Source organism: Tenrec ecaudatus, chromosome 14, assembly GCF_050624435.1.
Source record: "Tenrec ecaudatus isolate mTenEca1 chromosome 14, mTenEca1.hap1, whole genome shotgun sequence".
Lineage (NCBI taxonomy): Eukaryota > Metazoa > Chordata > Mammalia > Afrosoricida > Tenrecidae > Tenrec > Tenrec ecaudatus.
The window spans coordinates 90,031,506-90,054,943 of NC_134543.1; the positions used below are offsets into that span (position 1 = coordinate 90,031,506).

Sequence of the window (23,438 nt, forward strand, 5' to 3'; positions counted from 1 at the left end):
GGTTGCCCAGGGCCAGGTGGCGTTTTATTGGGTTGTTCATCTCTGCTGCTCCTTAGTACTCTGAAGTCCCTCTCATCCTCACAGCCCTGCTCCCATGTCACCTTCTCAAAGTAGGCAGAATTAGTTCCTCCTGGTAATATATAATATATATATATATATATATATATATACACATGCACAGTCATTTCTCTACTGAGCACTAAACACAATGTAATATAACGGTGTTGACTTATATTCCATGTTGTCTTAACTGCAAAGAACCAAAGAACACAGGCCACATTTCAAGTACTCAGGAAAATCTAGCACATTGCAGTTAATACAGATTAAGAAAAGTGGAGTCATTTTTCTTTGAAAATTTTTTTCCCATTTCAGGTCTTTTTTCTTCCTCAAGCATTCATAAAAGTAAAAATTAGTTATCCTGCACTAATTTATAGGGTATCTAAATTTTGAGCCAAGTTGCTGCACTAAGAAACTTCTTTTCCATTTAAATGTGTGTGTTGGCATTGCCTAGATTCTGAAAGAAGACTTACTTTTCCAGACGAACACTTCAAGTGGGAAATTGTCTTATAAAAGCCAGCAGGCAAACAGAATTTGATATACCAGAATTTTGCAACAGGCAATTGATCAAGACTGCATTTCTTATGCAAAACAGTGCTTTCATCTCAGATATATTCATAGCCCTGTAGACATTAAGGCCTGCAACCGCATTAAAGAGGTTTTAAGTCGTAGCCTCATCTCCAATCATAGCTAATAGAGTGAGATAAAAATAGTTAATTATTTACCACCACCATGCAATCTGACTGACTACGCTAGTCTCACGGTGAAGCACTCTAGGCACTTCCAACCACCCCGAGGGGCATCTGGAAGCTGGAAAACCCCATAGGACAGGGGTGCCGGTCACTTTCAGTCAGTGCTGCCTCACGAGCTGCTGACTACAGCAGCAAATGTGTGGCTCTGGCAGTGCTCGGGGCTGAAACAGAGCAGGCTCCCAGACCATCAGTGGGCATGGTCCTTCCTTCAGCTTCACGCTTTTCAGGACTTGACAAGCAGCTTTGCCAAAAGAAAGCAAGTATTAGGATGTCCTTATCTACAGTCTCGGAATTTCGTGGCTTGTTATTCATGAGAGAGCTGGGACCTTGGCTAAGGGCTTGGCTGCTGCGCGGTCAGCCGTGGGAACCACCAGCTGTTCGCAGGCAGGAGAAAGAGGTGGCAAGACTGACAGCCTTCCTCTGGCAATGGCTGCAGGGCCCACTCAACCCCAGCCCTCAGCAGCCCCAGGTGAGGCGTACAACTTCCCAGAGGGTTTCATGGGCTGTAATCGTCACCGGAGCAGATTGGCAGTCTTTCAAACAGCCAGGGATGGGCTCCGACAGCTGATTTTCAGCTAGCAGTTCAGCATGTAACCACTGTGTCATCAAGGATCCTTAGTCACTTCAGTGGCCGCTCTTTTACATTTAAAGGAACAGAAGCAGCAGCAACAAAATAAAACCTAGCAACAAAGCCAAGATGCTAACTCAGCCCCAATCTAGGCAGGGGACGTTCGGAAAGAAATGACACAGAACAGCAGCGAAGCCTGATTTGAAAGGCAGCAGAACGGTGACTTCCTTCACATTCCCACATGGGAGCTAATGCTGTAAATTTCCACTCTTCATTTTCACTGCGAAGGGGGCCCAGAAGCACTTACTCTATTGGTAGAAATGGAGCCTTCCTCAGGTAGGACTAATCCAATGACTCCCTTTTAATAACTCTCCAGTTCCTACACAGCACAGTTTTCATTTCTACAGATCTTAGATGCTATAAGCAAATTAGATCGTGAACGGGTGAATCGATATATATCAAATTCTCTCTTCCTCTGGGTCTTTGTTCGCATGATACTGTCTGCTTGAAATCCCCATCTCAGCTCGGCATCATTCCATCTCAACCATCAGGCATTCCCAGCTCTACTTCTGGGGCCCATGTGCATCCTGTCTCTTCTCATAGCATTGAGATCCACCCGTCTCAGGGCTCTTCCTCCTCCTCCTCCTCCACGGGAAGGCTTTGTTAGCACACTTCCTGCCCCTCTCTTCCAGGGTGAAAACTCTCCGACGCCAAGACTTGACTTGTTTTCAGAGTGGACACAATGCTTAATTTAATAGAACTGTATGGAAGTCATTTGTTTTTGCCTCTTTTTTTAGATGGAGGGCATCATTCTCTATATTGTTTATCTGTGTCAACTTTGGATATTAGAAGTGCCTGGCTTATAAATGCTGACTGATAATCATCAATATGCCTGGCTTGCCTTAACATGCTGTGACCACCATAATTCTGTTGTATTTAGCTGAGGTGAATGAATTGCCCCTCTCCAGACTGATTTACAATTTGTAGAAGGAGAAGGAAGGGGACTAGAACTCATATTTACTCAGTGCGTACTTTGAGCCCAGTGCTTTAGGCCAATGTCACCACCTGACTGTGCTGAGAACCTACAAAGTGACATGAATTATACGTGACACTTTACAAACATCATTTCCCCCCCAAATCATTCAATACCTCGCTGTTTTTATCTCTTCTACTTTATCGATGATAAAAACTGATGCTTTAAGTTCCTAACAATTCGCTCCCAAGTGGCAGCTAGAAAGCATGGTGCAGCATACAAAACATACATAATTCCAAAGCCTGTTTGTCATTTGAACATACTTAATTTAATGGCTATTACCATTACTGTAGTGAAATAATTAGTTATAACAACATTTCAGTTACTTAAACGCTATTTTCCAGCTGAATTTGCAAAGGTTACTGTATTCATTTGTGGAAAAGTGGTTCTGGGTTCATGCACATTAGAAGTCCTATAAACAAACCAGTACAGCAACAACGTGAATTGGTCTAAATTCATGTTTGGAAGAGGGAATAACAGCCTGAGGAGCCAGGGAGACAAGATTCACATGTGAGATGTGTTCAGGTAGGACGGAGAGGGGAGGAAACGGGATGTGGAAAGTGTGGTTTTTTAGTAAGATGGACAGAGTGCGGCAGGGAGGGCAACGGAAGTTCATAAAAAGACAGCAACATTAGTATCCGATAGGTTCCTCTTTCTCAAATCTACAATGTCAACAGAATCTAACACAAAGTAAGCTCTGGACAAATTCTTTTAGGAATTGGAGTGAAGATAGGAAAGCAGTTCCACGTCTTCTAATAAAAGGACAGTAAATACAGGAACATGGTGGACTCTAATTAGAGTCTAATTTGCTCCCTGCCCCAAATGCTCATGGAATCATTGGAATCTCCCGTGGGAAAGGCTAATGTGGGTAATGGAAAGCTACTAAGAAATATAAGCAAGCGATCATCCCGGTTGCATCTCAGACTAATCACTCTGGCAGTGGTGTGAATGATAGACTGACAGAGCAAGACTAGAGATGGGTGAACTACAGGTGGCTGGATTAGCATCTAGCATTATATCTGGAACAGAATAGGTCCAAATTCAATTTATTGGGTAGAGCACACTTTTGGACCATTCAGCACAATTAAACTACTCCTGCCCACCGGAATCAAGAATGTACCTTTTGAACAGACTTTAGACGTTAAAACGGATACAGAGGATAAGTTGATGTAGAAAGATGCAGCACCCACCACCCCACCCCCTTCTTGGAAGCTGGCTGAGTCATCAAAGATGTCATGGTCTACTTCTTACTAGATGTCTCTAGAAAAATCATTTGTGGGTTCACTTCTACAATGGCACAGTCTCTCCGTCAATTACTGGTCAGAATTACATGTCTTAGGATGCCATTAAGAAGTGTTCACAGCACAACACTGCTAGGCGCCTGGCTAGAGTAGAGGGCAGTGCCAGGCTGGGAGGACAGGAAGACCACAGCTGGGAGCAAGCTGAGGGCCGCTGAGCTCCCCTGCCTTGTCAGGGAAAGCACAATTCCTCAGCAGCAGTTACTGTGCTGGAGCATCTTCCTACCTCTCTCATTCCATGCCTCCACCACTCCTTTGAGAGAAGTCATTCTATTGGTGCCGTGGGTTACACGTTCACCGCAAGGGAAGTGTTCTACCCAAGATGCTTCTAAGGAGAAAGACGAGATTCTGCTCCTGTGAAGATTTACAGCCTTGGAAACTCACCATACAGGCAGTTCTGCTCTGCCCTTTAGGGTTGCTATGAGTTAAAAGTTGCTGTTTTTTAAGTTCCCATTTTATGGTTAAAGAAACACTCTGGTTGCAGTTAGTCCCCTTCATGGATTTGTTAAACATCTTTTATTTTTTCTTCTTTAAAATGCAACATTAAGACTGGATATCAAATGGCAGAATTAGGCTTTAAACTAAAAAAAAAAATCACGTTCAAAGCTTGGACTTTGAAGACCAACCTCAAAACCCATGATATTCCTAGATGGTTTCTTAATGTTGTCTGCTCTTCACAATAAAAAATGTGGGAAAGCACATGATCTCCATGAAAAATTACTTGATACTATTCACTGCATGGCGTTTAAAGTGAAACCATGGTAAATGGAGTTGCCCTAGAAGATACAAACGCAGCCTATCAGTTCTCTCCCCCCTTCCTTCTTTTGTGCCATGGCCTCCCCTTACCTCACCGACAACTTGATGAGGAAACAGATAAAATGATGGAAAAAGGACTAGCATAAAGAGTACTACTCCCACGATAATGTTTTCATAGACACGATACCTCGTGGGATGGGATCACCGTGTGATCTTTTGATAATTGAAAAGACATACAACCTAAACCCAAATCTGCCATGGAGTTGATTCTGAGTTGTGGTGACCTTGAAGGAGAGTAGAAGTTCTCCTTGGGGTTTCAACATCATGGAAGCCAACTCTCTCATCTGTCTCCTCAGAACAGCAGGGGGTGCGGGGGGGGGGGGGCTCCAAGTACCAACCTCTTGGTTCATGGTTGGATGCTGAACCCAACGTGCCCAGGGTTCCTGACAGGACAGGAGGCAGCACCAACTACAGGGATGCGCCCACACCTAGTCGTCCTCAGGGCAGCTAGTTTTTGAAAGGCAGGAAGTAAAGTCATGTTTGGACAAGGACACAGGGCATAAATAGGTATACGATCGATGTTTACACAACTGAATTTAATGTTTTATACATCGAGGACAATTTTCTCCTAATTAAGAACAGCAACAGCTCGATGCTCCTATATAACAGGTGCGGTTCGAGATGCCCCCTCAATCATTGCAGACATATTGTACAGGCATTAAAAAGAGGAGCAACATCTGCTGCTACATGTAGCAGAGCTCATTTTCACAGTTTTGATTCCCTTTCCCCTGGAATGAACTCAGGGTTGTGAAGTGTCATCGAGACCCAGAACCTAAATAGACAGGAGGACCCGACCAGAGTCAGTCTCACATTATCTGACGGCCCCTGGGGAATAGCCTGGCAATGCCGAGCCCTGGCTGAAGGATGGAAATTCCAGTCCACAGATATTTGACTCAGCTGTCAAAATAAAATGAATCCCTCTCATTTAACCTTTAACAGAGATGATGATCTGATAGGAAAGTGATTATACAAAGATGGCAAAATACTTATGGAGGTTAAAATGCAATGAGTTTCACTGTTTCAGGGTATGACCTCATCTATGTATTACTTCAACAAAAACAGTTTCCAAAGTTACCACCTACTGTACCTTGTGATGCTCAAAATGAAACTTAAACAAAACTCGTTCTCATTGTCCTCGGATCTGTGCTGACTCAGAGGCCCAGTAGGACAGGGTAGAACGACCTCTGAGTTTCGGAGTCTGGCGTTCTGTGGGGGAGTAGAAAGCCCTGTCTTTATCATAGGGAGGGGCTAGTGATTTTGAACGGCTGACCTTGCAGATTGAAGTTCAAGTCGTAATCACTGGGGTAGGAAAAAAGGTGGGGAGAGAGAGAGAGAGAGAGAGAGAGAGAGAGAGAGAGAGAGAGAGAGATTGATTGAGACTGGGAAGCTGTTGGCCCAAGGACGGATGGCTATGAGGAAGCAAGGACCTACTGGCACATAGATGGGAGAGCTTCCATGCTATCCAGAGGTATTTGAAGCTTGTCTAGAAGTATAAGGAGTTAAATAGCAGAGATTTTGAAGGGGAAAAGATGTTTCCGACACAGAGCTAGTGTGAGAATCTAGGGTGCCCTTTTTAGATCAATACAGGTATTTACTGTGAAGGAATTTAAGTCAACTACAAGTGGAGTGGCAAGAGTTATGGTGGAAGGACAGGCGAGAATCTTTCACGACAGACATGGAAGGAGGTGCATGCTTGGTTCAAGAACAAGAACCGTGTTCAAGTGGATGGAACTCAAGGCCAGGTCCAAGTGACTTCCAAGCCATGTTCTATACCGCACAGCTTCCAGAGTAAAGGGATAAGTTGTGCTCCTGTATCTCCATGGCAGCAGCCCCTCCCACATCGCCACGATGACTTGGGTCATCTTGCTGCAAGAGAACAAAACTCTTTGACCAAGATCACAATCTGCTCATTGTTCTACTGCTTTCATGCACTTTACCCAAAGCTCACAGTTGGAGTCCACCAGTGCCAATCCCAGGCAGGTAACAGCAGCTGGTCTATGTATTTGGTCACCCTCCAGCCAGGTGCAGCCATACCTCCTTCCGATCGTGCACACACAGGGTACACAGGGCCACCCGCCACATCCTTTTAAGAACACCAGGCTCACGATGTTCCCACACACCTTCAGTTTTCCCATGGGAACACCAGCATCACCAAATGGCTCACAGCCCAACCAATCACAGAGAGTGAGGCGGAAGCCAACACAAGGTTCCTCCTAGGGATCTCTCTGCAGATATGAAGAGGACCAGAGGGACCCCTCGTTCACCAAGGACACTGCTCTCGGTTCTCCACCTCTCAGACTCCCATTGACTTCTCTCAACTTTCGCCCCACCCACCACACCTGGGTCCGTGACATGCTATTCAGGGCAACGATGTGCTACCACATATCTCCCTCACAAAACACCTGCGATGTGTGAGATCACAGCGATGACTCGGTGTCCTCCTTGTGGAAGAACAGAGCCACACATCTTTTTCTACCAGGCAATGTCATATTTCCAATAAAGAGGTGCAACAAGAGATCAAATTTAAGCAGGAGACTACCCCAAGCAAAGTAAGGATAGAATTTCTAAGGGGGAAATCAGGAGACCCTGAACTGTTTGGGTGGTGGATAGAAAGTTGTGTATTCCCAACAACTTCTTCCTTTTTGCAACTTTGTGGTCTAAGATGCCAAATGCCCCACCCACTCAAAGTACCAAGCAAGCCATGGTCCCTGCATTTTGGCTGTCATGGGGTCTGAGTCATTTTAATGTCAAGACTTTACACGTGGACATGCAGTTAGATGGGCAGAATACTGCTGTACTGTGGGTTATGTAAAGCCTCAACCACAGTGACTCCAAAGAAATGTCACCCCACTGCCAGCGGCACAGGGACAATGTGACTCACGGGTGACTTTTCAACCGGCTCTGCTCTGCCAATGGCCCCAGGGTACCACTATGTCTTTCCATCCTCAGCTCCCTGGCTCCCTGGGCATGGAAATGGGGGCACTCTGGGACATCAGAAATGGGCCTTTTGAGGATCAAGTGATTGTGTTGGCCAGAAACAGTGCCAAGTGGAAGCGGTGCAGGGCAGGCTCTCTGAGCTGTTCTATTTTCCTCCAGAGAACAACGTGTCACACTGAGCCAGCTCCACCACGTGAGCTGAGAGATGAGAGAGAAGGGAGGCATCCCAGCAGAACAGGATCCTGCCAGCTTCCTGCAAAGCCGCCGGGCTCCACCGCTGCCAGTTGAGAAGCCCCTTCTTGAAACAATAAAAGACCTCAGTGTCATTGTTCTGCTCCAGGGCAGCACACAGGCAGTGGGCCACAGAGAACAGTATATGGAAGTCACATCAGGAAAGGACCAAGCTAACATTCGGAGAAAGGCCCTCCTTGGTCACTAGCCGTGGCTTACCACTGCTTTCTGCCTTCCCACAAGGCCCTCCATGTCCTGGGCGTACCCAAGTTGCCTTTTACGGAAGAAGTGGATCTTGCCTGCCACGCTCCTCAGGATTCTTCAGTTGCGTTCTTTCTCCTACTCTTTTAGAATGTTGCTCTGCCCTTAACTTCTTCCTGGAAGCCACAATGTTTTACTACATAGATATCAATTTGAATTTGGACTCTCCTTCATACCGGGGGTGGTGGTGGCTAAAAATGGTGGTGGTTGTGAGGGCACAATGAAAGAAGGAAACTCCGAAGACCAGATGCCACACAATTAGCTGACACTTCATGGGAAGAGAAACAGGTGGAAGGTGACACGCGAGGACAGCTTAAAGGAGATACAGGCTCCTATATTTGAAATGTCTGAAATACAAATGCAGGAAAAACCGCATTCAAGTAGTAGAGGGTAGCTCGGGAGAAAAACCCACAGGGCAAAGGGATGAGCCTCCTGAAATGGCCGTAGGCAAGGGAGGAGGGGCGCATCAAAGAAGGCCAGGGTTGTAAGACGGGTCTCCTCTGACAGGTTGCAGAGCAGCCATGTCCCAGACGAAACTCAGCTGCCAGTCTCCCACCTAGCTCCACGTGCACAGAATCCACAATGACCCTTCACTGAAATCGTGTTGAGAACACAGATCAAGGTCGTGTCCAGAAAAGAGCAAAGAAAAATGAAAACAGCTGACATGCCCGCAGGAGTTTCTCAGTTATTCTCTGAGAGCAGACTCCCCAATTACTGTGAGTACATCTAGACAGAACCCTTCCTGTGCTTGGGTGAGCTTTCCAGAGCAAGCACAACGCGACAGTGCATCCAACTGCCCCTCAGAAGCCGGTCAGCATGCAATTCCAGCACCCAAAGAGATCCAGCTGACTGCTGCCAGGATCTGGCTGGGACAGGCTTGAAAAAACATCCTCGTCTCTATACACATTCACTGGTGAAGCCACACACCTGGGATTAACCAAACCACCCTGATATGCACTCTTAAAAATGTTTTTCCCAAAAAAGTTTCTAAGGGGTTATTTCTAACAAGAGGAAAAATAATAAAATAATATTAACACAGGTTTCCATTGGAACCAAGTTTCTTGTTTTGCCTTTTTTTCCTTTTGAACAAATTAATTACACACTGACAATCTTCTTTTATTACAACACGAACTCTGGGAGGAGGAAAGGAGACAGGGGAGACAGGAGGGAGGGAGAGAGGGAGGGAGGGAGAGAAGGAGGAAAGGAGACAGGGGAGGGAGGGAGTGGTTGTGTGGAGAAGCCCCAAAGCTTTCGTCAGATTACAGGGAGCTCTGCTCCAACCCCCATCCACAGTCATTTAAAATGAAAAAAACAAACCCCCACAACTGTGAGCACAGTTATGTGAAATTTCCTCCCCTGGGTGGAACAGTGAGAAGAGGTAGAGGGAGTCACTCTTAATGAGCACTGCAGATGGGCCCGAGAGCGTGAAGGGCCTGGGACCCAGAGACGTCAAGGGAAAGGGCGAGCATGTCACTGGATACGACAGAGCTGCAAGAGAGTGCCCTGCCCAGAGGCAGAATGGACTCTCTTCTCTCTCCAGTTTTCTCCTTGATATACATGTAGGGAATGAGCCCTGGTAGCACCAAGGGTTAAGCATGGACCAGTTAACAGAAGGTTAGTGACCTCCAGGACAAAGACCTGGAGGGTCAGCTTCCATAGAGAACACAGTGTAGAAAGCCCGACAGGCCAGCTCTATTCTGTCACCGCGTCCCCTGGAATCAAAATGACTCCATGCTCCCAACACAGCAGTAACACTGAGACACGTGCCTCCACGTGGTCATCCCTTCATATGAGTGACATGTGTAATTCATCTTGACACGGGTCTGGTTTCATACAACTCAGACGTCATTAAAATAAAGCAATCATGTTCTCCATTTGCCTCCAAGCAGCAGTGCCCATTCCAGTGCTCTATTTTTTAAGGTTTTCCATCCTCCTCTTTCTCAAGTCCTCAACGTTCATCCAAGGAACACAGGCCTTGATGGATTTCATTCAGGAAATCCGAGGAGGAGGCAGTGGTTACGGTAGGCCCTGTTTCCAATTGCCTTTGATTCCTCCTGGTTTTCTTTGCAGTCAGAGTTCCACGGGGGAGTTTTGGCGCATTCACTGTCACCACAGGGACGAAGCCCCCTTCATGACACCTTACCTTTGATGCCCGGAAAGAGAAGGCTGTGGACTTGGTGTCTGCCTTTCCTCGATCTTGCAGCAGGAGGCCCTGGTCCTCTGTCAAGGCCAGGTAGTGGCCTGTGGTGAGATGCCGGAGTCGGAAAGCCTGGCCCCATCTGATGTTGCTGCCACTCCAGCTGGACAAGCGAAGTGAACGAGCATTTAGGTTTGTATAAAAAAAACACACCCCGATTTTCAATATTTAGCCTGTGCATTTCAGCCCTTAAGGGACAAGGCTTCATGATTTCATGTCTGTCTAAAACTCAGCATGCATATATTTTTGAGTACTTTTCTGACCCTCCCGTAAGGACAGGACCAATGACCATAATCCTGAGGGCAAGTCAATTCTGGTTTAAATATCACTAAGAGTTCCATCCTTCCAAAATGTCCTTCATTCCACTGAAGTGTCCTGATGCAAACGACTACGAAAAGAATTGAGAAGCTTGCTTTTAAAAGATGAGCTTAATTAAAGATTTGTTTTACATCAGACCCCTACCTACGGTAGTGCTACCTGAACACAAACAATTCCACCTTTAGGAGAAATAGCAAAAATAACTGTGCCATTTAACACCTGCCAAAGAGGGGCAGACGATAATCCCAAGACCCATAAAGCTGTCTAATGGGTAGTAGCATGTGAGAAGGTGCTAAGTCATGTGGGGTAAAAAGCTGAGCAGGATGATGGGTTGAGATCGTGGAGATCCCATGCTGAATGTCAATCTTTGTTGGGGGCTTCTTCAGAGACTGGCACTCACTAAAAGTCACAGTGAGCTTAGAGGAAAAACATTAGGCACTGAACACCCTGGAGTAAGTAATTTTTTAAGTTAGAGTAAAAAACTTAAGAGAAGTACATATCAAAATGTTAAGCGATTTTCTACTTTGACTTTTTGGATCACCACTGAATTTAAATCATATTAATAAAATATTTACTCTTTGTGTTTACATCATAGTTTCCCTAATTTATTTGGCTTATTGTCCTATTTCAGAAAAACACACCAGTACTCCGTGACCCCCTAGCAATGGAAAAGTTTTGTACTGTAGTTCATAATCCCGAATACAGTATAGGTACCTGCTTTTGCAATCCCCATCATTCCAATGTTCCACAGTGGGCACTTTGGGAAACACCAATTTAGACCTCGCAGGAAATGAGGAACCAGACCTAACTAGAACTATGTACACATACCTAGGATGACTTTTTAAAAAGGTCCGTAGGCAAAAGGTAAGGCCTGATATTCTGTGAACGCTTTGCTTTCAGAATTTGAACAAGGCTGGAAAGAGAATGCAAATGCTAAAGCCAGAAAAACATCTAGATGCAGCAGCGAGTGAGCAGAATGTGCACGTGTGGCTTTACTTTTTAGGAATCACAGACATTTCAAAGACTAGTTCAGAAGGTTTGCCGGATCTGCACTGAGGGACGTTTGAGAATTAGCCAGGTGATGGGGAGCAAAGGAAATACCCAAGAAAATGGACTGTGCTGGCAAGAAAGTAAAACCATTGGAAAGTGAGCACTACCCCAACCCTGCATTACCTTATCCGAAGGGGTTCCACTCTCCACAAGGACCTGGCGCGTGTCCCAGCTCCACCAGCTTCATAGAATATCCTCCTGAGAGCAGAGTGGGAGAGGAGCTGCTGTATGTACAACCCGGATCAGCACTAGGCAGAGAACAGCTCCCTGCAGGGCCTGTTCCTGCCCCAAGGTTCTTCCAAGTTCTCTCAGTCAGCAAAACAAACCCCCTTCTATTTTGGTCTCATTTTCTTAAGAGGAATAGCATCTTCTAAAGGAAGAACTGCTCATCTGTCTGTCTGACACACACACACACACAATCGCAGAACTCCAGGAAAGTGTACAGTGAAGGTGGGGGTGGGGTGGATGGTTGTTTCCACAAATTAAAATAGCCCAGTCCTCACCCTGAGATCTGATACAGAGGTTTTACAATTCCTTCAGATTCAGCTCCTTGATGCCATCTTGTACCTTTTAACAATGTACTTGTGTTTTCAAAACTGAAGTTCAAGATAGTGCAAACTCATTTCTATTGTTCGAGGAAGCGTGGAACAAATATTTCCACCGAGTAGCTCCTGTGTTCACAGTTTTATTGCCGTGCTATTGTCTTCTGCATTGTGGATCATTTTCCATGTGTTTTTAAAAATCATTGTTTTATTTTGGAGAAAATTAAAATTTTCAGGAAAGTTGAAAAGCTAGCTCCTGTTCACTCTTATTCCCTTTTCCCTAGTACTGTGTTACCCTATGTGGCCCTGGTACATTTGACAGACCTCAAGACCCAACAGTGGCTCAGTATTGTTAACGTTATACACTAGACTTCATTTTTCATTGCACCAGTTTGTCCATTAATGTCTCTGCCTTTTTAAAAATCCCTGTTCCTGGATACTGCACTGCCTTTATAGTCAGGATATCTCTTATCGCCTCTGGTCGGTGAATATCTCTAAACCTTCTTCAAATGTACATGTTATTAGGAGACATGAGTATTATGGAAGACAGTCTCATGTTAGAGTTATCACCTCAGGTATGTCTGCGCTGGGCCTAGGATGACAATCATACCTCCTTGACCTTCTGGCCTCCCTGGAGGATTTGCTGAGCTCTCACTGTGTCTGTCCAGCAGTGAGGGCTGCAAACACCTCTGAGGTGGAGGGGGAAGGTGAGGAGCTCGCCTCAGGTCATGGAGGTGGCAGTATCTACGTAAGAACAAGGAGGCCATCTATTGCCAACATCCAGATGATTCTTGAAGGTCTTTCCCACCAGGGATGTTTTGGTGGTTTGTTCTCTTTAGTCTCACAAGGTTAGAGGGAGAAACAACCTGTTCTTTCTCTCTAAAATAATTCCCAAAGGGGAGGGCAAGAGTGGGTGGTGAGCTGAGGTACTTTGAAAGCTTGGCTGACAGCTTCTCCTTGGCTTCAATAGGTTCAGTGGTTTATCCCCGTGTGCTTGACGAGCCCGAAGCAGAGCCAAGGATCAGCGCTCAGGATGCCAGGTTGCTGATCCTGGATTTCCACCCTGTGAGAGGCAGCTGGCTATTCTCAGGCTTTTAGTGGAGAGATTTGATTTCCCCCAGGGAGTGAGCCCCACCGCAGGCAAATCACGTGCGTGTTTGGTGGCTGCTAGGCTGTTTCACACGTTCCCCTTTTCCTCTTCCTTCATAATCCCCAGAATCCAGTGCTCCGGGCCTGTTGACCAGGGGTGAGAATGGCAGATGATGCTGAGGCTGACTGTAGCACCCAGGGACTCTGCATGGGTGAGGAACTGGATGGCTGTCCCTTCTGAGCATAGTGCAGGCATGTGACTAGCCTTACCATCTGGCCGAGCATTGCAAAGCTGATTATGGCTGATAGAATTAGGTGAAAATGTAACACCTTTTCATTTGACGTCCCATTTGATTGATTTTAAAGTTGTATTTGGTTCCTTTGATGACACACAGGAGACAAGAGTCTTTAGCAATAACTTCAGATTTGTGTTAAAATCCTGCGCCTCTGCCTCTGCCTCTGCCTCTGCCTCTGCCTCTCTCTCTCTCTCTCTCTCTCTCTCTCTCTCTCTCTCTCTCTCTCCTGGCTTTGACAGCAACTAATCCATGCAGGCATCGATGAGAGTGTCACTCAAGGGCTTCTAATGTGGCCCTTGATTGCTATCACTCAAATGGGGGGTTTAGGTCAACAAGTCATGTTACCAGAAGCTTCTAAGACCTAGGATCAACCAAAGTAAACGAAGGAATAAAGAAGCATTGTAGAAGGGGCCTACGTAGAAGCACTAGAGCGTAGCTGTTCAATAAGCAAATTCTACTGCGTGGTCATTTGACAATCTGGAGCCTCTGGCAGGAGGAAGGTTTAGCAAAAACCACCCTACAGGTCCATCTGTGGCTCAACCCAAAGGCAAACTCTTCAGCCTCAGCCAGAGTCTGGATGAAGCTTTGGGCTTACCTGTGCTGGGCATCATTCTGGTCTGTAGATGGTATCGTCAGACACTCATCATGACCATGGAAGAGACGTACTACATGCCCGCCAAGTAGATATCCTGTAAGACAATTGCATTCAACCATGAAGCAAGTGGAACTTCAGTACAGGGAACACTATGTTATATGTTATAAAGGGCAGATTTGTGAGCAACTTAAATACCCACTTGATATGTATACGGGAAATGACATTCTGTGAATTCAAGCCCCTGGTAGAAAAGGACAAGGCTAAACCATTCTAACACTGGAAGTCAAGTAGGGTTTCCAACATGAATGAGTCCAACATGAAAAGATAAAACTAGAAACAATAAGTATTACTAAGGGCCAAAATGAAAAATTCAGTTGCTACTATTAGGATACAGAGTTTCTAATTATCTAGGTGATAAATACAAGGTATACCCAACATAAAATTCCTGGGTGAAATCCTACTTGTATATTTTAGGCCGAATTCAAACCATATTGGAGCCATAGGCAAACTAAGGTGCTGGGTGCAAAGTTGTTATTAATTCGGTTCTGTCTTAAATGAAGGTCATGCCTCAGTCTATTTCACTACCACCTGGGTCTCACCTGGGTGTGAGTCCTACAGCACTGGTGACTCCCCAGCAACCTGAAAGGGACCCGTGCAGGTGCTGCTGCCGACAAGCACTTAGCTTTCAGAACAAGGAAGGGATGTCAGTAGCCATGGAGCTCAGAAATGGAGAATAACGAGCTTCAAGGACATGGGGACTCCAAGCCTTCATGCAAATTCCGAGCCTTCATTCAGAGAACACAAGAGCGGGAAAGGAGCCTCTCTCAGAGTTTCTCCTTCCACGTAGCCACGGGACTTGTTATTCCCCTGAGTAACAGTCCTCCCGGCTAGCCTGCTCTCTGGAGACGTATGGACTCGATAGGCTTCAAGTCTGCATCAGGCTTGTAGAACGATCACCTTAGGGCCTATCTTAAACGATTTGGGGCAATGATTGAAGTCGTGGGTAGACGTCCCACGAGGGGAGAGAAGCGTGTTTTCAGTGGGCTCACTTTTCAACAGGCTTAGGGTTTCTTACATGTCTCCCAGACATTCCTCATTCCAGGTATTACTGGCCCAGCCTTCCTGGATCGTATGGTAGTCGCATTGTATCTTCTCCCCTCTCCTCTCTGGTCACAGAATCTTTCACACCAGTACTATTTGGGCACTATTCACCATAGCCAAAGAGTAGACACAACCTCAGGGCCTACTGGCATGTAAACGGATAAGATGAAGAACATACATGTGCACCCACTGCCACAGAGTCCTCTCCACCTCACAGCAAATCTATAGAACTCCACAGAACTTAGATTTCTGAGGTTGTAAATCTTTATGGGAACAACCAGTCTCATCTTGCTCCCATAGAGTGGCTGATGGATTTGAACCACTGACACCGGAGGTAATAGCTCAACCTGTCACCCACTGTGCTACCAGGACTCCTCCTTTCACCAGTATAATGGGATATTATTCATTCAAAAGCAAAACCCCAGTTAGACATGGATAGTGGTAATGGCTGCCCAGTAGGATGAAGGTAATTAATGACACTGAATTGTGCATGTAAGGAAAATGGTACAAAAGAGAAAGAAAGTTATGACACAGGCTATGATCCCCCCAAATATTCTGCCCAGTGAAATAGCCAGACATAAAAGGGTGCAGATTGTGTAAGATAATTTTTAATTTATCAAGGGTCACAAGGGTAGGAGGGTGGGGGAGAGAGGGAAAAAAGAGGAGCTGATACCAAGGGCTCAAGTAGAGAGAAAATGTTTTGGAAATGATGATGGCAACATATGTACAAATGTTCTAGATACAATGGATGTATGGACTGGTGTAAGATCCCCCGATAAAATGATTTATAAGAGAAAAAAAAGCAGCTCAGGAAAATAAAGACGGGGGCGGGGGGCAAATAATGTTTGATCCCATTTGCACAAACTATCGAGAACAGGTAAATGTATAGAAACCAATGCTTGTTGATGATTACCAGGAGGTGGCAGGTAGGGGGACTGGGGAAATCAAAGGGCACTTAGTTTCTGTTAGGAGCCCTGTGACATCGTGGCTTATGAGTTGGGTTGCTAACAACAAGGTCAGCAGTTCAAAACTAACAACCGACACAGGTGGGAGAAAGAGAAGGTTTTCCACAAAGACATACAGTACTGCAAACCCGCAGGGAAGGGCTACTCCATCCTCTTGGGTCGACATGAGTCAGAATCAGCTCGATGGCAGTCCACTTGGTTTGGCTTTTGTTTAGTTTCCACTAAGGGTGGAAAAGGATATGACGTTGTGCAATACGGTGAACATAACACCACCTGATTACACATGTAAAATCGTTGAAATGCTAACTTCTATATAAAATTCATATTCCTTTTATTTTTAATTGAAGATACTTCCCTCCAAAAGTAATTCAAGATATACTGGAGTAGAATTCTAAGAGCCACTTAATTTAAAATGAAAACCCTCTCTGACCAGGCACCTGATTACACTTTCCATCATCTCATGACAGGGAGGCCATGGTCCAATTGTAGTTCATCATTTCTAGTTCTCTGGCTCCTGCAATCAATATTTTACTCACACAGAGAAAACCACAGAGTGCTGATATGTCACACCTTTTCCTAATGGAACATGTTGGGGGAAAGCGTCCGGATGAGAATCACTTACATTTACATGGCTGAAGTGGGCTTCTCCCAGTGGATGCCAAAGGCGAGATGCCTCAAGAGATGAGCTACCCAGAGTATATCACAAGGGCTCTCAACATGTGGGTCAGGGCCTTTTTGACAAGATTTTCAAGCACTCCTTAATTAATCCCCACAAGTCTTCTCGGTACCGGGAAGGAGTTTCATTCTTCCAGGGAAAATGAAACATTTTCATTTCATAACAAAGAATATTGAGTTGAAATTGAAAAGTTGAAACCCACATACATCTTGATTCCTGATAGGAAGGGGATGGCTGCCAACAGACTGAGGATGGTGAGTAATTAGGGTGCACAGCAAGGTGAGGGGGCACAGATTCTGCTTTTTAAAAAATAAGTCTTCCATGTGCGGCTGAAAAGGGTCAGGCTGTGTCATCTCCTGATGTTTCCGTTTGACAATGGCGCCTTCTGTAGCTGGCGTGTCACCTGAGTAACCCGCAGTCTCCTTTCTATTTTCAAACATCACACCATAGAAAGTCAAATCAAGTTCAAAATGAGCAGAGCCAGGATTCAAAACAGTTAGAAAACCTGTGATGTGAATGCTTAAAAAAACAAAAACACATCTGACCACGCTCCCAAGGACCACAATATAATGTAATAGCCCAGAGGTCACTGACATTTGGCCATTCTGCTCAGTTATGGACTTATGTATGAGGGATGTAAAGCCCCCAAATTCACTGCCCTGGGCTCTGTTCGGACTCCCCGTGATGCTTCAGGACAAGACTAGAGCAGCTCTCTCTCCAAGGCTGTAAATCTTTACAAAGCAGTGGCCACACCTTTCTCCCGCAGAACAGCTGGTGTGCTTGAATGGGGGAGTTTGATTCTTTGGGTTCACAGCAAAGTGCTTAGCTGCTGTGTGTGCTAACAGGGACCCGCATAGTTAAACCAGTGTGTCTATCGCCTAACTTGAAAGAGCATCTTGACTTTGAGTATCTCCAAAGACTAAGGTATGTCCAACGAAGCTTGATCTTATTTCCAAGGGAAAAATAAAATACGGAGAACATTTCATTTAAATACAAGTGAAAAACAAATGGCTACACAGCCTCTTATTATAAGGCGAGTCCTTCTCCCACCTGTATAGCGAGATGCATATGTACAATGTCACCTTCTTGGCAGGCAACCTCTTCTAAATCACAAGTTGCTGAGGTCTGTACGCTTATCACTTGTAACCATAAATTAGGAGGAAAACTCAGTTGCAGAAGGGAAACTGCATCTCAAAGCCCTCAGTGCATATAATGCTAAAGCCCACGCCACTGCCATCAAGTCAATTCGGACTCATACTGACCCTGCGTAGGATTTATGGGAGCAGCCAGTTGTACCTTTTGGACTCCAAATGATTAAAACAACAACAACAAAGTCAGGGATATGTGTGTGATTGGAAGTCAGAAACCCATCCACACCAATATCAGAGAAAGAAACGCAGGCAAGCAAAGCCATGCAGCTAAGCACTCAGGGAGGAGCGCAGGGAAGCAGAATACGTCGATACAGACAGAACAATACAGACCGGCAGGCTGAGAGCTGAATGCATATTGGAAAGCACACCTTCCTCGATGCTGCTTCCTGAGCATGTAGGATGCACATTCCAGAGTGTTTGCATAAAGGAGGCATCCACTTGTATATTCCCATTTGATATTGAGAGATGCTGCGGCAGAAACAGAAACGAGACACCTTTAAACGACAAGTGCAGGACAGATAGAAGCAGCTCACCTAGAATTTCAAGAACTGAAATGAAGCAGCTCACGGATACCTGGCTCTTTCTACAGAGCCTGTGGGTGATTCCTCCACCCAGTCTAGAAGTAACTTGAAAGCGGGGCACTTCATCCACAGGGAAGAAGAAATGGGCAGCTACAGAGCAGCCGACAACTGTTGGCTTCATGCCCTTGGCTGGATCTCCCCGATCCACCATGGAGCCATTCTGGCATTTTATATGCCTACTCTTCACAGGATAAGGGGAATGACAAACAGGTGTGTGTGTGGGGGGGGTCACTCTAGCATTTGGACTAGGCAGAGTGAATGCCTGTCCATGGGGTTTGCTCTATGATAAACTCTGAGGTAAAGCTCATCTTCGGCATTTTCCAGATCTTTAGGTGCCGTCTTTTGCCTTACCTCCAAAAGCTTTAAAACATATTGCCCATCTTCCAGCTGCAAAATCTTACCTGTATTTTCAACCTTTTATAACACCTCTCACACTGACCTAATTAAATTCCCTCTCCCCTCCCTCCCCCACCAGCATAAGCTTATTTTTCCTGAATCTCATTCTTCCAGGATTCTTTACTGAACAATGAAACCAAGCAGTGTGATAAACTCAAAGTAATAGTCACTAAAATATAAGTTGTTGTCATTCTTCAGTAGTGCCTAGTGCATATAAGTAACATTTTCTGGACATGCCACTATAATCCAAAGGGTGGACTAATAGTTAAATTCAAGGCACCATGATAATCTACCAGAGAAGTGAATTTCTTCACCTCTCAAATTCTATCTTTCCCAGCTTTTTTTCCCCCCTCAGTTCTCTTATCCTTCTAGGACAAGATTCTGAAAATGACACTTTCATTAGGAGGTACTTACAAGATATCTTTCAGAAGACACACTGACGAGGATGAGGTCATCTCCAATTCGAACTTTCTCTCCCTCCGACCTCTGCTTGGAAGCAGGATGTATGGTCCACCAGCAGGCTTCTCCTACACAAAGCTCCAGCAGTTAGGCATGGCATAATAGAAGCCGGTGCCCCTAATTCTGCCTCTTGCCCTCCTCCTACTGGCTGATATTTCTCAATCTCCCTCTCTCTCACACACACACTTATTTCAGCCTCCACTTTGATTTATCTGGAAGCATTAAGTTGGTCCCACATCTGCTTTTAATTCGTGTCTATAATTCTCATTCCCACATACAAGACCAGTGCATTGGAAACATCATTAGCAGTGAGAATGCAGACGTTTTTGAGCATTTTAAACATATGTAGAAAAATTTGTTCTTCATAAACCCACCAGGCTAGAGTTCATTCTGACTCCGAGAAGCCCTGTGGAATAGAATGGAGCCGATCCAAAGAGCTTCCCAGGCTTGGAAGATGTAATGGAACACTTCTCCCGTGAGACAGTTAGCAGCCCAGTGCCTTAGCCACAGTGCCACCAGGGCTCCTTTGCTGTCTTCATGGTCTCTCTCAAATGTTTTAAGAATTGACTTAATTGTTCTCCTGCACATACCCTGATTTTTAATCTTTGCTCCCATCCCTCCACCCACAGCCCCCCAAAATTCTACTTAGCTGTTAGTACATGGATTTTTCCAAGGCCTAAATACACAAAGTTTAAGACAGCACAGAAGAAGGTGAGGGCAGAGAAATTATTATTTAGGGGAAAAGGGAAAAAAGTAGATACGTTTTGTCCAAAGAAATCTAAAACCTGAGACTTTGGGTAAGGACATAGGGGAGAAGCAGCCACCAAGAAGCAAGTCTCTTCCTACTGCAGATCCCCCAGAAGGCCACTGGAGCAGTAAGAGACAGCTACTTCAGGAAGCAGCAGCAGGCTGGGTTGACGGAGGAAAGGCTGGCTGAAGCCTTCAATCCCCTGTATCTCTTTCCCTGCCCCCTTCATAGTCAGATGACTCAAATTCTTAGAAACGAAGCTTAATCCATAAAGTGACAGACCACCAAGGATTTGTTCTCTGAATCCCAGTCATCTTAAACAAGGAAGAAGTAAAAGATGATGCTGAAGACAGAATACAGCTGTTGTTACTGCTGTTGGTATACTTGCCATCTAGTCAAGTCCAAGTCCGAGAGACCCGTGCGGACCCAGAACTGTGTGTCAGGCTTTTCCACAGCTGTGACCTTTGGGGAGCAGATTTCTAGGTCTGCCTTCCAAGGGGTCACTGGGTGGGTTTGAGCCAACCACCTTTTGGCTAATGCAGTGGTTCTCAACCTTCTAATGTCGTGACCTTTTAATACAGTTTCTCATGTTGGGGTGACCCCACAACCATAACATTATTTTCATTGCTGCTTCATAACTATAATTTTGCTACTGTTATGAATCGGGTGGCCCCTGTGAAAGGGTCATTTGACTCCCAAAGGGGTCGCGACCCACAGGTTGAGAACCACTGGAATGGTTGAGAATTCAGAATCGTGCCATCAAGAAACCTCAATGAAACATCCTAATTAATAAAACTTAGCTCAGTTCCTCCTCCCTTCACTTCTCAACTTCCAGAAGGCCAGCTGCACGGCTGACCTATCCCTCGGCCCCAAATCTGAAGATTGCTTTTCAGAGAAGCCCCGCCATACAAGATAAAGAGATGCTGTTGAAAGTTCCCAGAGAAACGCCCAGGTCCCTATCAGATCACTCAAACATGAGGCTTCTCAGGACATAAACCACCGCCACAGACCCAGGACTTCTAACCAGCTTGCCTACCTCGCTCATAAACAGGAATGGAGACAAAAGATCACTCAATTATCTCAGGAAAAGTCTCTCACTTGAATGGCAGGAGCAAAGGAAAAATGGGGGACAGGTGAGGGTTAGGGGGACTTGGAGAAAACAAAGATTATGGAGAACAGGAGAAAAGCATTCACAGTGTTTTACAATTGATCGTGTCAACAAGATAATAGTTACAATCATAGCACAAACATGAAAGCACCCATGAAGGAGCCCTCCGAACCAAAAATACAAAAATGAGTGATCCTAAAAGAAATGGTATGATAAACTTGAAAAATCCCTTACGAATAAAGAAAAGCAGACGGAAAACAACGAAACAGAGTATTCTACAGAAATACCAAAAGGAAGAACAGAAAGGGAAAAAGTCAGGCCTTAAAAACCCATGATATCAAAACTTTCCAGAGCGAAAAGATCCCAGATCAAAAAGGCCTACAGAGCACCCAGCAGAGTGGAGAGCAGACCCCCCCCCCCTGCAAGAACTAGTCCTGAGACTTCTGAGCAAAAAGGAGCCACCCCAAGACACCTTAGAGCAGCAGCGCATGAGAGTGCTCAGTAGCTTTCAGAAGTTAAGACAAGTTACACACAAAGTACCAGCAAGCAAGAGATAGACTCCCTAATAGCCAAGTCATGAGCTAGAAAAAAATAAACAAAAACAAAAACCCAACAAATTCCAATGTAGGTTTCAAGAAGCAAGGATGGTCAGATTCCAACCTGTGCACTTTGGACATGTTAGAAGGACGTCCTGCTTCCTAAAGTAGAGGTTAGGGAGGAGGAGGAAGCCCTCAATGAGATGGGCTGACACAGCGACTGCACATGGGCTTAAGCACAAGCAGCGGCAGTGTTTGGTTCCGCTGTATACGGGGGTTGCTGTGAGTCAGAAGCCACAAGAATGATGTAATGAATTATTTTGAAACTAGAATTAAGAAACTCTTAAGAAAAAAAATGGAAAAAAAATAAAGGAAAAAAATGTCCCTCCCACGAATATTTTGTGTAAAAGCTTTGGGTAAGGTGCTCCTCACTCAAGTGAAGTGCTAGGGCAAACCACGCAGGGAGACACAAGAGATTCCAGGAGAGAGGCAAAGGCAATCGGGTGGTGGCGCTGGGAAGCTCCGGGATCAAGGCTTTGTGGCAGGGCTAGGGACCGGCCAATCCTTCCTGGGGCAAAACACGGGGGTTCCCATCACGAACTCTCCAAGAAGAAAATACAACAGATAGAAAAGACACGATGCTCTCCGGGATAGTTTGAAAATCAACGAGTGAGTGTAACACAGAAAACTCGATAAACAAGACAATTAAATGAACATGAGAACATGAATCTGCCATTATACTGCTCATTTGCAAATGATAGTTATGGACATTGATTCGGTACATAAAAATCGATGTAACTATATTGGAGGTGGGAAGAGAAGATCAAAGAATAGAATGTGGTAAAGTGCTATTTATTTAGGACCCCCAAAGATGATACCTCAACCAGCACAGTGAGTGAGCAAGCAGAAGACACATTATCCACAGACAGGTGAACACCAGGAAGAGAGCCTCGGAGGAGCAGCTATCCAGACCAGGAGGGCAGGTAGGGGACTGCTCTTGTTAATAAGTCTAGAGTGCGATTTCTCTCTGTACTTAGGGGTATAACTTTGATTACATTTAAAATCATATGACAAAAGCAGCTGGCCTCTACATTGGCGGGGGGCGGGGGGTGCATTGAATGTACAAGAAGGCTTCAAAAAGTTTGTGGGTGCTTTCCATCATCTTTTGACCCCATTTTGCAGAGAACCCTTTGAAGCCCCTCGTATATCCTCTACATGCCCAGTGGGCTAACAAAAGCCCCCGTGATGCAGACGGCATTCCGGAAGGGGCATAGTTCAGAATAGCTTTGTTCTCCCGGTGTCTACAGGGATGGATCTGGGTGCTGGAGCACAGGACGGGCCAAAGGCCCTAATTACATAACAGCTCGTGTAGTGTGTCGCAGTACCCCATCTTTCTTTGCTCCTGTCTAAATTCATAAACATCTGAATTCTAGAAACACAAGAACCTCTAAGAGAAGAGAAAAGATTCAGTAACAGAAATCAAGGGTCAAATGACCACCAGTTCTGCTAAGTCAAACTTTATGAGCTAGTGTCTCCCAAACCTGACTCACTGACACCCGTTAGGACAGAGTAGAACAGCCCCTTTGGGCTTCACAGGCTGCAAATTTTTATGGAAGCAGACTTCCACGTCATTCTCCTGGAGTCAGCAGTGGGTTTGAACTGCCAACCTTTCCTTAG

At 45.3% G+C, this 23,438-nt stretch overlaps 1 protein-coding gene across 1 annotated transcript in view; it reads right to left on the minus strand.

Moving 5' to 3' along the window:
- Window positions 1-23,438, minus strand: part of RYR3 (ryanodine receptor 3) — a 418,103-nt gene that overhangs the window by 314,228 nt on the left and 80,437 nt on the right. The window contains exons 6-10 of the mRNA XM_075532282.1: window positions 19,325-19,437; window positions 18,302-18,401; window positions 14,041-14,134; window positions 11,642-11,716; window positions 10,097-10,253 (exon numbers count right to left, since the gene is read on the minus strand). Of these exons, the coding sequence (XP_075388397.1) occupies window positions 10,097-10,253; window positions 11,642-11,716; window positions 14,041-14,134; window positions 18,302-18,401; window positions 19,325-19,437 (539 nt within the window). The remainder of the gene's footprint in view (window positions 1-10,096; window positions 10,254-11,641; window positions 11,717-14,040; window positions 14,135-18,301; window positions 18,402-19,324; window positions 19,438-23,438) is intronic.